Source organism: Plectropomus leopardus, chromosome 24 (genome assembly GCF_008729295.1).
Source record: "Plectropomus leopardus isolate mb chromosome 24, YSFRI_Pleo_2.0, whole genome shotgun sequence".
Taxonomy (NCBI): domain Eukaryota; kingdom Metazoa; phylum Chordata; class Actinopteri; order Perciformes; family Serranidae; genus Plectropomus; species Plectropomus leopardus.
The window spans coordinates 15,225,801-15,240,566 of NC_056486.1; the positions used below are offsets into that span (position 1 = coordinate 15,225,801).

Here is a 14,766-nt window from a genome sequence, read left to right on the forward strand (position 1 = left end):
GAATTCATCATTGATCACTTTATGAATACTGCCAAGACAGTGATCAGTCCTCGGACAATTTCAGCTTCGATGGAATTACATCTAAACAGCTTTGAACTGCCAGTGTTAGGGAAAAACCAATGAGATGAAATGCTAAATAAATAAATTGAATTATTCTTGTTACAATCAAAAAGCATATCCATAATGAGAAAAAAAGTCATTGTTACGGCACACAAATCATTATTAACGTAAACAATTCAGTGTTCATTGTAGATACCATATCTCAAATTGCTCTTAGATTAAATATCAAAAATTAAATTATAGGTATTTTAAAATCCAATTCTACGACGGAGGATTAGGGCCACATTAAGGGAATTTTTTTTAAAAATTATTTACGAGAAAAAAGTCATTATTACGAGAAAAAACTAATTATTAACGAGAAAAAAAGTCATTATTAATGAGAAAAAAAGTCATTATTTACGAGATTAAACTCATTATTAACGAGAAAAAAGTCATTATTAATGAGAAAAAAGTCATTATTTACGAAAAAAACTCATTATTAACGAGAAAAAAGTCATTATTAACAAGAAAAAACTCATTATTAACGAGAAAAAAACGTCATTATTAATGAGAAAAAACTCATTATTAACGAGAAAAAACTCATTATTAACGAGAAAAAAAGTCATTATTAATGAGAAAAAAGTCATTATTTACGAGATTAAACTCATTAACGAGAAAAAAGTCATTATTAACGAGAAAAAACTCATTATTAACGAGAAAAAAAGTCATTATTAATGAGAAAAAAGTCATTATTTACGAGAAAAACTCATTATTAACGAGAAAAAAAGTCATTATTAACGAGAAAAAAAAGTCATTATTAACGAGAAAAAAGTCATTATTAACGAAAAAAAAGTCATTATTAATGAGAAAAAAGTCAGTATTTACGAGATTAAACTCATTAACGAGAAAAAAAGTCATTATTAACGAGAAAAAAAGTCATTTTACGAGAAAAAAGTCATTATTAACGAGAAAAAAGTCATTAACGAGAGAAAAAAGTCATTATTAACGAGAAAAAACTCATTATTAACGAGAAAAAGTCATTATTAATGAGAAAAAAGTCATTATTAATGAGAAAAAAAGTCATTATTTACGAGATTAAAGTCATTATTAACGAGAAAAAAGTCATTATTAACGAGAAAAAACTCATTATTAACGAGAAAAAAAGTCATTATTAACGAGAAAAAAGTCATTATTAACGAGATCAAACTCATTATTAACGAGAAAAAAAGTCATTATTTATGAGAATAAAGTCATAATATTCAAACCTGCTGCTTTTGGAGACACTTGTTAACATGAGGGCTACGGAGGATTTGTTTCTTGAGACACAACGAAACCCCTCTGAATAGCCCGTAGATGCATTCAACGATAACCCTGCAGTTGACCAGTCCAGCCGTATTCTGTGTAATGTTCCAGTGTTTTTGTGAAATGTTGCAGTATTTTGAGAAATGTTGCAGTGTTTTGTGAATATTGAAGTATTTTCTGAAATGTTCCAGTGTTTCGGAAATGTTGCAGTATTTTCTGAAATGCTGCAGTGTTTTGTGAATATTGAAGTATTTTGTAAAATGTTGCAGTGTTTCGGAAATGTTGCAATATTTTGTGAAATGTTGCAGTGCAGTTGCAGTATTTTCTGAAATGCTGCAGTGTTTTGTGAAACGTTGCAGTATTTTGTGAAATGTTGCAGTATTTTTTGAAAAATGTATTATTTTTTAAAATGTTGCAGTGTTTTGTGAAACGTTGCAGTATTTTGTGAAATGCTGCAGTGTTTTGTGAAACGTTGCAGTATTTTGAGAAATGCTGCAGTATTTTCTGAAATGTTGCAGTATTTTCTGAAATGTTGCAGTATTTTTGTGAAACGCTGCAGTATTTTCTGGAATGCTACAGTGTTTTGTGAAACGTTGCAGTATTTTGTGAAATGCTGCAGTGTTTTGTGAAACGTGCTGCAGTATTTTGTAAAATGTTGCAGTATTTTGTGAAACGCTGCAGTGTTTTCTGAAAATGTTCCAGTATTTTGTAAAACGTTGCAGTATTTGTGAAATGCTGCAGTATTTTCTAAAATGTTGCAGTATTTTGTGAAACGTTGCAGTATTTTTGTGAAATGCTGCAGTATTTTTGTAAAATGTTGCAGTGTTTTGTGAAACGTTGCAGTATTTTGTGAAATGCTGCAGTATTTTCTAAAATGTTGCAGTATTTTGTGAAACGTTGCAGTATTTTTCTGCAGTATTTTGTGAAATGCTGCAGTGTTTTCTGAAATGTTGCAGTGTTTTCTGAAATGTTGCAGTATTTTTTGTGAAACGTTGCAGTATTTTGTGAAAAGCTGCAGTGTTTTGTGAATATTAAAGTGTTTTGTGAAATGTTTGTATGGGTTAGTGCTGTTGTAATTTAAGTAATGTTGTAATGTTTTGTATAACACAAAACTCAGGCTCAGAGATTCTGACTCACAATAAAACACAGAGTCTACTGTTGAAATTGCTTGCTGACGTGTTGTCGCTGTTGTCGCCGGTGTCATACGGCGCGGTGATGTCCCAGGCAAAAGGAGCGACGGAGTCTAATCGGCTGGGGTCCGACGCAATGTCTCCATCTGAGAATGTGTCTCCTGGCTCAGTCTCAGTCCTCACATCAGGCTCTGTGTTGGACTCTGAATAAAAGGGAATTTTTTAAGACTTTTGATTGAAAAAAAAAAAAAAAAAACATCACCCACGCCTGAAATCTTGTGATCTATTATTCCTTAAAGTCCGTACATCCACCAAATACACAGCAAGTGAAGCTCCACTCCACCATTTCTAAATGTGTTGCCTCAAACGTCACTGCTGCTTTAGGAAATTAGTATTTTTTTAAGTTTTACAGCCAAACGATGTGCTAGGGGATTAAAAAAAGAGCATGATTGAGAAACATGGCAACGATTGTAAAATATTCTGAGCAAATTGGTGCAATTTCTATCAAAAAAAAAATGCAATGTGCAACTTAAAAAATGTTCCACAAACTGCAAGAAATTAGTAGATTTAGAAAAGTATTTTAAACAGCTAGGGAAAAAAAAATCAAGGAAAAAAATTGTATTTCTCATTATCATCATAATTCCATATTTAAAAATATGGATTATCATAATTTTCAAGCACTTTTTTTTAGGTCATTTTCCTTGTTTATTTTTTTTATTTTATTTTGCTTTTTTTTTTTTAATTATTATTATTATCTTATTATTAATTCGTATTTTTCTTGTACTTTTTTGATAATTTCTTGCTAATTTTTGGATCATTACAGATTGTTTTCTTCCCATGTTTTTGACAGAAATCAAGCCAATTTATTCAGGCTTAAATGTAATAATTTTAGCATTGCACAATAATATGTGCGTAAATTAATAGGCTTCTCTCTTGGAGGGTTGCTTTTACAAACCACCAATGTCCCTGTGCTTTGAGTTTGAAGCCCTAAACCTTTAAATCTTTTTTTTTTTTGGCAAAAAAATGAAAGAAAATCTCAAATTTCATACATTTCTATCTTTACCTTTTTTGCTTTGGCCATAAAGGTGCTCCTTATAAAGACAGGCCCATCCTTCCTCTCTTCCCATGATGCAATCTTCTGACACCAATGGGTTCCCCAGCAGGAAGTAAGTGGTCATCTGGCCTTTGCCCTTCACCTCAATCTGCCCTCGCTCTCGTATGATGAACCCAGCATCCTTCAGCTCACTACAGAGGGGAGCGATAAGACGACAGTGCCACAGCTTTTAAAAAAAAAATAAATAAATGAGTACTTAGTAGGTTAAAATCCCTTATAAGTTAAATAAAAAAATGTCATCAAATATAAAATAAAATACATTAAAAAAATCATTAATAGGTTAAAATCCATTAAAATTTAAAACATAATGTAATCAAATAAAAATAAAATAATTAAAAAAAAATCCTTATGGGTTAAAATCCCTTAAATCAAAATTGAATTTTGAAAAAAAATTAGCATTGATAAAATTGGTCTCACACCCAGGGGTGTTTGAATTTTGAAATCATGCAATATGACAATTTTCTGATAGTCATACACATATATCTCTTTATACACCTGTTCTGGATAGAAAAAAATGGTAAAAAAATAGTGCTTAAAAATGTAGAGGAAAACACACGTATATTATACATGCCTTAAAATATAAGATATAAAATATAAGCGCTTATGATAAAAAGTGCTGTAAAAACATGTAAAATATTAAAGTGCCAAACCAATTCAAAAATATTAGGTGGTAGGTGGTGCAAATATCCACGTACAAATACACGTAAACACACATATAGATATTTGTGCATGTGTAAAATGTGGAAATTCAAAACATTAAAATCTAAATAATAGGTAAAAATGTATCAAAGTGCAGAGTCCCATCTACAGGTGGTACAATCATTATCATTAATTCATTAATTTATCTATTATTGAAGTTTTCCAATTCAAGGGTACCTACCTTTCTCTATATGGAAAATAAGTACTTCAATTATTTAAAAAAAAAAAAAAGTTGTGCAATAAGAGTCTCCAGCTGCTCCTTAAAATGTTGATTAGTCTTAGGGCCTGTGTACACACACACACACACACACACACACACACACACCTAAATGTGGAAGTGCTGAGGTGAATGTGGTCAGGGACTCCATGACTCTCCATCCTGGACGCCGTGTTAACAGTGTCTCCAAACAAGCAGTAACGAGGCATCTTCTCCCCCACCACCCCAGCCAGCACCGGACCGGTGTGCAGACCCACTCGGATCTAAAATATTCAGACACACATGGTCAGCACATACACTTTAGTGTGAAATAGTGTCGTAGAAAATCACAGTAACATTTTCTGAATAACTTAAACAGGGTAAAATGAGCTTTAACGTCGGAAAAGGTCCAAATTGTCCATTTATAACGATTAGAAGAACTTTGGGTGTCCCAGTGTCATGACATATGCAGGTTGGAAGCTGGTTCTAACTGGACTTTGAGTCCAAGTGGACGTTTGTGCCAAAATTGAGGAAATTCCCTTAAGGTGTCCTTGAAATACCACTTTTATGAGAATGAGGTGGACTTAAGGTTGCATTTACATTGACGTTTGATAATTAAATTCTAATCAGTTCATCCCTGAGTCGAAGTGGACGTTTGTGCCAAAATTGAGGAAATTCCCTTAAGGTGTCCTTGAGATACCACTTTTATGAGAATGAGGTGGACTTAAGGTTGCAGTTACATTGACGTTTGATAATTAAATTCTAATCAGTTCATCCCTGAATCGAAGTGGACGTTTGTGCCAAATTTGAGGAAATGATTTCAATGTCTTATTGAGATATTGTGTTTACAAGACTCTAAACTTGTTAGTTCACAAATAATGAAAAATTCGTACCTGTATAGGTTTGCCCGTCACAGGGTTGGTGACCTCTCTGGCAGCTATCTTCATACCCAAAGCAAAGTTTGCAACTCTGTGAGCGTGGGTCTCTGTCGGGACTGGAACGCCACCCACCACCATGTACGCGTCACCGATAGTCTCCACCTTTAGGACCAATAAAGCCAAATATTTGATTTAGCAATGTGAAATTCACATGAACACTTACATACTTTAATTTAACAGATTGTGACTAATATTTCATCTTTTACTGCCATCAAAACCATGTACAATTTAGAGCAGTGATACTCAACTTATGGCTCACAGGACAAATCTGGCCCCTGAAAGGGTGCTGCGTGGCCCCCAAACATTTTGTGATTCAAACTGGGAACTGTTTTTGTACTTCTAGTATACATAAGGTGCCACAGTACATTAAACAGCATCAAGATATAACTTGTTTATAAAAAAAAAAAAAGGGCCAGGGAGGATCTCCTGCACGCCCCGCCAGAGGTCCCAGCTAAGCTCCCAGTGTCCTAAAATCCAAAAAAGTGCTAAAATACAAGAAATATCCTATAAATCCTAGAAATAATCTCAAGTCCTAGACACCTATAAATAAATGAAGAAATATCCTAAAATCCCATAAATGTTCAAAACTCTTATACATGTCCTAAAACCCTGGAAACATCCTAAAATCCAAGGAATGTCCAAAATCCTAGAAATGTCTTAAAATCCTATTAATGTCCTGACATCCTGGGAATATCCTAAAATCCGAGGGATGCCCAAAATCCTAGAAATGTCTTAAAATCCTATTAATGTCCTGAAATCCTGGGAATATCCTAAAATCCGAGGGATGTCCAAAATCCTAGAAATGTCTTAAAATCCTATTAATGTCCTGAAATCCTGGGAATATCCTAAAATCCGAGGGATGTCCAAAATCCAAGAAATTACATAAAATTCTATAAATGTCCTAAAATCCTATAAGCATTATAAATCCTAGAAAAGTGTGTCAACCTAGAAATGTCTGAAGATCTTACAAACATGCTAAAATCCAAGAAACGTCCTAAAATCCCAGAAATGTCACAAAATACTAGAAACATGTATGGGGCTGCTGCAAAAGCGGCCCCTCCAATAGATGAAATACACACGCGAGGTTGATAAAACGCCTGGAATTTCTAATACCTTGTAGATGTCGTGTATGTTGGTGAGTCGGTCAAACTTGGAGTACATGGAGTTGAGCATGTGGACGATGTGGATGGGCTCGCAGGCGGCACAGATGTTTGTGAAGGTCACCACGTCGCTGAACAAAATGGTGCACACCTCGAACTCCCCTGAAAAAGATGAAAACTTTGACATAAAACACATACGTGGAGAAAGACAGCTGGTCGACGGACGAACTAACCCGCCTCTACGCTTTTTCCATCTTTGAGCTGATTGGCGATGTGGCGTGGCAGCATGGCGTACAGCAGAGTCTCTGTCTTCTCTTTTTCAGCCTCTAGGTGCCGTGACAGGATTCTCAGTTCCTCCTAGAGACAGTTAGACGCACACAAACAGGGAGAAACAATGGGGTCACCTACTGTTTGATTCTCACAACACTGGAAAAAATATACCCCTCAAGAAACGCTGTCCCGGTTACTCAGCTTACATTGCAGGGAACTAATTTCTACCACTGTCCCAGTCCTAGTCCAGTGTTCTACGTCCAACAATATAACCAAACAGTAAGATTTTCTACACTAAAATACTGGAAATACCAGAGAAATATATGAGAAAAATGCATGTTTTCAAAGGGAAATTTAGCCGTCATAACCCTGTTTAATACACATCAGAATTAATGATGCTGTGCTGACATTTTAGGAAAGGATTGACTGTCAATTGGCCGACAATTTCTAAAACTATTTATTTTTAGTTATTTTAATATTTATTACTCTTGTTGTGGACGGCCCTTAAAACCCCAAAATGTCAACCTTTTGGCGACCGTAAAGATAAATCATCAAGGTCAATGTATCCTCTGTGAATCATCAGTAACTGTAAAAACATACATTCGACTGTCCTTTAGATATTTCAGTCTGGACCTAAGTGGTGTACTGCCACTTCAATTAAATACTCTTATTTTTGGGCTGCCTCTCTGGCCAGGACTCTCAAAAAAGTCTGAGCAGACGATGCGTTCTTACTTTTTTCCTCTCCAGCTGGTTTGTGAGCTCAATCTCTGCTAGACGTTGATGGTTGAGGAGAACCAGGTCTCTTGTGACATCGTGCTGGGCCAGATCGGCCAAGTGGAGGCCGACATCTTGAAGTTCTTGGAGCCTTCGGAGCTTCGGAGAGCACAGGTACAACATGCAGCGGAGAGACTCCATCCACAACATCTGACCTGCAGAGAAATGAAACACAGCGTTTCAGCGCAACCTTTCTCTTTTGGTATCGCCAGTGTTTCTGCCTTATTTCGCTGTTGAGATCACTGAACCGGTCGAATAATTCCCCGTTTAAAGTACCTACCGATTTTCCACCCAAGTCTAAAAAGACACCATTTGATTCTGAAGTTGATTTGGTTGGTTCCCGTGTCTATAAAACAGCTAACAGTGTGGGGTGGTGCGTTCATGAAGGGTATTGTGGTCGCGTTTCTCATAACCGACCTCTGAGTTTGAGCGTGGTGTGTTTGTCTTTGTAGCTCTTCAAGACAAACTGACTGTTGATGAACTTCCTGATGCTTTCAATGGTGAAAGTCACCTGGGGGACAGAGACAACGAAAATTCATGTTTATTGCTGCCTACAAACCTTCAAGAAATCCAGGAAACTTTCATGTCAGCCTCACTGTCAGACCACCAATCAGAATGAAAGCTAAAATATTAATATACTCAACCAAGGACACTGGACCTCTTAGTTTAAAAAAAAAAAACCTTTGGTTACGACTTGTAGATGTCCGGATAAGATCAGGACCTTGGGCAACCCAGCGATCACCCTAAATGTGATTCAGTTCTACTCTACTTTGTATCTATGACTGTGTTTACCTGCGGGTGTATTATGGTGAAGCATTGGTCCAGCGTAGCATCTCTGGCCTGGAGGTCTGGAAGAAACTTTTGGATGTTCACCCCTGTCTGCCGGACCTTCAACTGATGGACAGCCCAAAACAGAGACCAGAAACAGAGAAAGACAGATCATGAGTTGAGTCAAACCAAAAATACTGCAGCGAAACACAAATATATGGAGACTTACATCTTCATCAAAGACAATATGGAAGGGAAAAGCATTGCAGAAAACTTTCTCTTCCACCCACAGTTTTTTTGGGTAGCATGGACTGAAGGTGCAATGGAGGTTGCCTGAAATAAAAATCATTTTTTAATCAAATGTTATCAGTGTTAGAGAAGCTGCCCTTCATAATTAACAAAGAACGTTGACTGTGGTGATGGCCAAATGAGGCATCATGAACCTCTTTGTTGACCAAAGAGTGCCATCTAGTGCTCAGAAAAATGTAGTTAATGTCTGTAGGTATTCAGGTTGCTAACTGAGGTCGTGATCTAAGGCTTTTAAAAGCAAGAATTTTAAGTACAGACTTAAAAAGTGAACCTTTATCTGGTAGAACCACAGCTCTGATCAGGTCCCAGGCGCTTTTCTTCCCAGCCAGCGATATACAACGCTCCCTCATTGTTCGGAAAAAAGCCTCCTGAGGGAAAATCACACATAGCAAAGGTGATCCAAGAATCAGAAATATACATATTATACACGTATAGTAACATACCATGTGCATAAACCCACCCCCTTATGACTGGAATCGTCTCTTTTCTTGCAAGCTTCTTTGGTCTGTTTGACCAAAAACACAACATGCTCCTTCTTCCCAGTGCGCTCGTTTTCCTCTGATTGGTTGAGAACCACCATGGTCACTTTGCTGTCAAAAAACTCTCTGGCAACCGCCTCAATGATACCTGGAGCAAGGTCAAAAAATTTGGGCAGAAAGGAATAAAAAGGAGTTTGCAACAGTGGATGGGATATTGTGAAAAGTCAGAGTGTAAAGCAAAAGTTTAGTTGAAAGGTATTCACATTGCTATGATAAAGAGTAAATTCAGCATCAAATTCCGCTTAAATTGCAAATGGGAATTTTTTTTGGGACTGTGGTTGTTCTTACCAGGTACGATATGGTACAGGCCCTTTCGGTCAGAATAGTAGTGAAGTAGCATCTTCCCATCGCCTGTTATCTCCACTCGGAAAGACGGTGCATTCATCTCCTTCAAAACAAAGAGTGCGATTCAGTTTAAGTTAAAAATAAAAATAAGCATGAGATGGATTTTAGTCTTATGATCAACAGACAGAGGCTGAGTTATCAATACGCCGCATGCAGCTCAACAATGACGTGAGCTTTGACCTGTTTTAAAAAATCCAAATTGCGGTAAAGTTGCAAAGATTAGACAAAATTGCAAAATTCACCGGGTTTGGCGTCCACCTGGTTAAAGGGTACTCCCTTTCAACTCTTTTTTGGTCTTCACCAACTCCTGAAGTTAAAATCTGACCCTTTTGCATTTCAGCATCTCTGGTTCCCTCGCCTCAAAGTCAGTGGATTTTTTTTGGTCAGAAGCCTTAAATAAGGTCTGTGGTTAACACTTTCAGATGAGACTTTTGTGTTTTGCAGCCCGTACAAAGGCTATAAATGATGCTGATGAGCGTACCTCATAGGACAGAGCCAGGTAACTGTGGAGAGCATCCAGATTTCCAATGAATTCAATGAGGTTTCCTCCCAGCGTCCTAAGCATGGTGTCGTAGCCCGAGTGCTTACAGAAACTGAAGAAATGTTCGCCGAAAAGCTTCAGAAATACATCTGCAGAGACATCTGAAACATGAAAACACATACACACCAAATTTAGGGTAAGGGTTAAACCAAAATAAAAGCTTGTCACACTTTTGTAGATCTGTTGTATATCTATTTGTTTTGTTGCAGCACTGGTGAGGACAGAAATTCAATTACAGCAGACTCCCAAAAATATGTACGGGCAAGATAATCAGCCCATTGGGAAGAGTATTGTACCCTGTTGGCATGCTCTGAATAAACAATTCTTGTTAGGTTTTACACATCTGACCTCAAGGGCCCACTGTTTTCTTCTGATATTGTTTGGAAAAACAAAAAAAAAGGAAGTGAAATTTAACAAGTAAGTGCCATATTCTGTTATTCCCAAAACAAAAAGGAAAAAAAAAGGAGAAAAAAAAACATGTTTTAATGTCCTTAATTTTCAGTTTTGAGGCTGTGATTGTGCATTCACACATAAAACACCTTGTGGGTGTAACTTGTTGGATTTCATCGGGGACGTTGTTAACACTTGAGTTAACACATGCACACATGGAGTTCACGCCACATGATTTCATTTTGTGCAAAATATTATTCACGGTAAATATGATGTATTTTTCCATCAACAGAAAACCACATATTTGCTGTGTAAATTACAATGTAAAAGTTCTCTGGTTAATGCACTAATTTATTTAATCATTTATATCAATTTCCAAATGTATTCTAATACTATTACAAATGCGTCTTTTATTTAAACTTCTTGAAATATAAAAAGCTTCTTTTATGACGATATTGTGTGCAAAACTGGCGCAGAACACATATCCAGTCCTAACATGGCTACACTTAATAAAATATGTCAGACTGGTATGAAAAAATGTCTGATAAGAGCAGAACGCAATGGAAGCCAAGCACCGAAATGGTTACAAAATAAAACCAAATACCTTAATTTAATGGAATTTGCAGTCTTACCCAGTAGTGAACAGGCCTCTTGCACCAGACTCAAGGTCAAGACATCGCTGTACACCGTATAAGTCATGAAGGGATCCTGGATCCCTAATATAGAGCTATGAAAAACAATTGATCCTTATTAAATTTGTACACAATTTGACCATAAATGACCAAAATGACCATAAATTGACCAAACCTCAGTTTGTCCCAGGTCTCCTGGCCAAACTTCTCTGTCACCAGAGACTGCAGGCAGCTGTTGATGAAGCCGTACTGCAAAGAACTCAAACATCTTAATATTTCAATTCAATGTCAACTTGTCAAAATGCAAAGAAATACTCACCATTTTTGTGTAATCCTATGCAGTGCATCAACCACGACTGCAAATGTCGAATGGTCTTCATATTGCACTGTCAGTCTGTGTCTCTCTCCTTTTCCCCGCCTCATTTGTATACAGAAGTCTATAGAGACACAAACTCCCTCCTCCTGTGAGCGTAGACAGGTATCTGTCTCAGTTTGACCATGTTTATTTTTGAGTCCAAGTTAGTGCAACCTGAGTTCAGATATACAAGTGTTCAGATTATAGGCACTAGTGCCAAAAACACGCAGTGATGTGGCTTCATTTATTTATTTACATAAATATAATCTTTATTCTGTTCACACAATTTTAGACGGTTAGTTCCATAAAATGCAACAGTCTCTTGTATGAGAAACGTATTGTTAGGAGGACGTCTGGCAACAAATGTAATGCCAGGGACATTGACCAACAAGACATACATTTTTCATTTAACAGCCCGATTTGACTCTGCTGTGGCACGACCAACACCAAACCCACTGTAGAACAACTCATCTACAACGGGTCAGCTAATAAATACCAGGCTGAAACACTACTTTATCATACATACATACATACATACATAATTACATACATACATGCCACCAACATTTCTCATGATGGAGAGTTGTTTAAAATCCTTAAAAACTTGGCAAAAATATATTTGCCACCTAGTCATGACTTAAGTGTGTGAATTTGTGGATTCCTAGGTAGCCTCCGTACGAAGACACCACTGTGTCATCGGTATACAGTATAAATAAGTCACCGAGTGGAAATGATGGACTGGTTATTTAGCGGGACTCGAGAAACTCTTTCTGTCAGTGTCCCGCAACTGAAAAGAGAATTTAGTGAAATGGTTCAGTCAGTCTCACTATCGTGTGGATTTCTATGTAGAAAACAAAGGACCGGTAGAGGCAGCGGTGAAGACGGGGCCAGTGTAAAGTCCTGGTCCATCAACAGGAACCTAAGGATAAAATAAACCACATTTGCACAGAAACAAGCATAGAGTTAATCTTTCGTGATAAGCACACAAACAGAGTTTTAAAATGTACACCGGGATTTTTTTAAATGATAAGCAAGACAAATTCTGTGTTTAAGTAAAAACATTAGGACGCATTAACCCTGCTCTGGAATCGTCTAAATCGCCATTTAGGACAAAAGGATCTGATTATTCGAATGATATAATGATGATGGCTCCTCTTTTGTGAAACCATCGCCCAGTTTCGGTCCAGCAGGCAGACACCGTTTCCGCATTCAAGAGTAGTTTTTAAGACTTTCCTCTTTGATAAAGTTTTTGCTAAACTAGGGCTGGCTCAGGCCTGCCTTGGACTATCTCCTAGGTAGGCTGATATTGGCCTAGTCTTTTAGGGGACTTCCTATGATACACTTAGCTTGTCTCTCTCTGTCTCCAACTGCAAACCTTCATGTTTCCGCACTTTAGAGTAGACTTCATGAAGCCTACTAGGGGCTGGCACAGGTGTGCCCTGAACCAGCCCCTAGTTAGGCTGGCATAGGCCTAATCTGCCGGGGGGACTTCCTATGATACACTGAGGTCCTCTCTCCTTCCCTCTCTCTCCATTTGCAAAATTTGATTTCTGTATTTTTTTTTAATGACAATTTCCAAAATTTTATTTGCATTTATTTCTTGCATGCACCTACTTAGAAAAATAGAATTATACTCCATCTTTGTTGGAGACACTCAACAACTGCTTGTATTATTATGATCAGTCTTACCTCTCCAAGGGCCTGCAGTGCAACTGTAGCTGCCATGGCCTTGGCGTGTTTCTTATTCGGACTAGCTGTCTGGGGCTGGTAGTCCACTCCATTTACTGTGACCTGGAGACAAAGTCAAATGTCACAATTTAACCATCGGAGGTTACATTAAATCAAAACAGCCTGCAAATGAGAGCCGAGATTAGAATAGGGGAGGCAAACAAACCTCATGCGCTTATATTAAAAAGAAGATGCTCAAGCTCTTGTGTGGACGAGAGTGCAACATCTAACCAATATCTAACCACCTATGCATTGAGGGAATTTATTTTAATTTGGCACAAACGTCCATTTGGACTCAACAATGACGTGACTAGATTTTGGTGGCCAAAGGTCGATGTCGCCATGACCTCTCATCTGTCCCCTTCTAGTGAACACGATATCTCAAGAAAATATTTAGGGAATTTCTTCAAATTTGGCACAAACGTTCACTTGGACTAAACAATAAAGTGATTAAATTCGGTGGCCAAAGATCAACGTTACCATGACCTTGCGTCTGTCCCCTTTTTGTGAACACAACATTTCAAGAACAGCTTCAGGGAATTTTTTAAAAATTTGGCACAAACGTTGACATTTCTGCATTTAGTTCTTTCTCTGCCAAATAATTCCACTTAGGAAGGGGAAGTGGTGGACTGAGATGAAAGAGGTCTTGGTTAGATTTCATGAGTCGTTTATCTCTCTTGGATCTGAAGTAAGGGTAAGACGCACATTTTACTTCTTAAAATAATGAAAAGGAGCAAGACAGATTTAAAGTGACCCACCTTGAAGAGAAAGTTCTTGCGGTGATCAGGACCGCTGTGGTGAACCATTACAAAGTCTGGCTGCATGATCCGTCTCTTGTTACACAACTCGATGAGAGCAGACACCGGATGCTTCCCTGTGCACGGATAAAAAGGCACAATAAGAAGAAAGGGAGCACAAACGTCCCACAGAGATGACCTGAAGAAGTTCAACTCAAAACCTACCTTTTAAGTTTGGCTTTAAATTGAATTTCATTTACATACTGACTATTTATTTATACATTTTGGCATGTTTTTGCAGTTTCACTACTTCCTTTCCTTTTATTTTTTGTTGTTACTATTATTGTTTTATTTTTATTTTTTATTCTTTGGTTGTATTCAGCCTCTGGTGTTTCCTCACTTACATTAGAGTTCTGGTTTTATTTGATATTTTCTTATTAACAGAATCTGACGGATATATTCTCATAATATAATATATGACTTTATTTTCTAAATACATGCTGTGATTGTGTTTGCTGTGATGTTTTACCCATTAGATCTTTGGTTACCACCAGTCCTCCTGTCTGCTTTTGTGGTTTCTCTCCTTCAGCAACAAGTCCTGAAAAACAGAAAAATAATATAAGCACTTTAAAATCTCCTAAATATAGAAAATGCAATTTCTCGACCAACAGAAGGAAGCCCCGTGTTCTGTGGCGTCAGACCTTTGCGGTCCACCTTGAAGTCGATAATGATCGGCTCCACGGTGCCCTCGCGGTTCCTCCCTAAGCCCTCTCCCGTCTTCCAGCCCATTTTTCTCATCAGGAACTCCCCGACACCCCCTGATACTGGAGCGGCCCTGAGGAACTGGTCCTAAGCGAGAC

At 37.4% G+C, this 14,766-nt stretch overlaps 2 protein-coding genes across 2 annotated transcripts in view; both read right to left on the bottom strand.

The window, feature by feature from the left end:
• Positions 1 to 2,474: 2,474 nt before the first annotated feature.
• On the bottom strand, positions 2,475 to 12,015 carry gucy1b2 (guanylate cyclase 1, soluble, beta 2). The gene is given in 17 exon segments (XM_042512827.1): positions 2,475 to 2,674; positions 3,535 to 3,716; positions 4,610 to 4,764; positions 5,374 to 5,520; positions 6,532 to 6,680; positions 6,752 to 6,875; positions 7,521 to 7,717; positions 7,980 to 8,073; positions 8,355 to 8,456; positions 8,560 to 8,663; positions 8,911 to 9,007; positions 9,058 to 9,266; positions 9,467 to 9,566; positions 10,005 to 10,165; positions 11,087 to 11,181; positions 11,262 to 11,335; positions 11,992 to 12,015. Coding segments are annotated over 17 exon segments (2,214 nt in total).
• LOC121962617 (protein SON-like) overlaps positions 11,689 to 14,766 on the bottom strand; it is a 4,213-nt gene continuing 1,135 nt past the window's right edge. The window contains exons 2-6 of the mRNA XM_042512829.1: positions 14,608 to 14,755; positions 14,436 to 14,504; positions 13,928 to 14,043; positions 13,131 to 13,232; positions 11,689 to 12,360 (exon numbers count right to left, since the gene is read on the bottom strand). Of these exons, the coding sequence (XP_042368763.1) occupies positions 12,283 to 12,360; positions 13,131 to 13,232; positions 13,928 to 14,043; positions 14,436 to 14,504; positions 14,608 to 14,755 (513 nt within the window). The 3' untranslated portion in view covers positions 11,689 to 12,282. The remainder of the gene's footprint in view (positions 12,361 to 13,130; positions 13,233 to 13,927; positions 14,044 to 14,435; positions 14,505 to 14,607; positions 14,756 to 14,766) is intronic.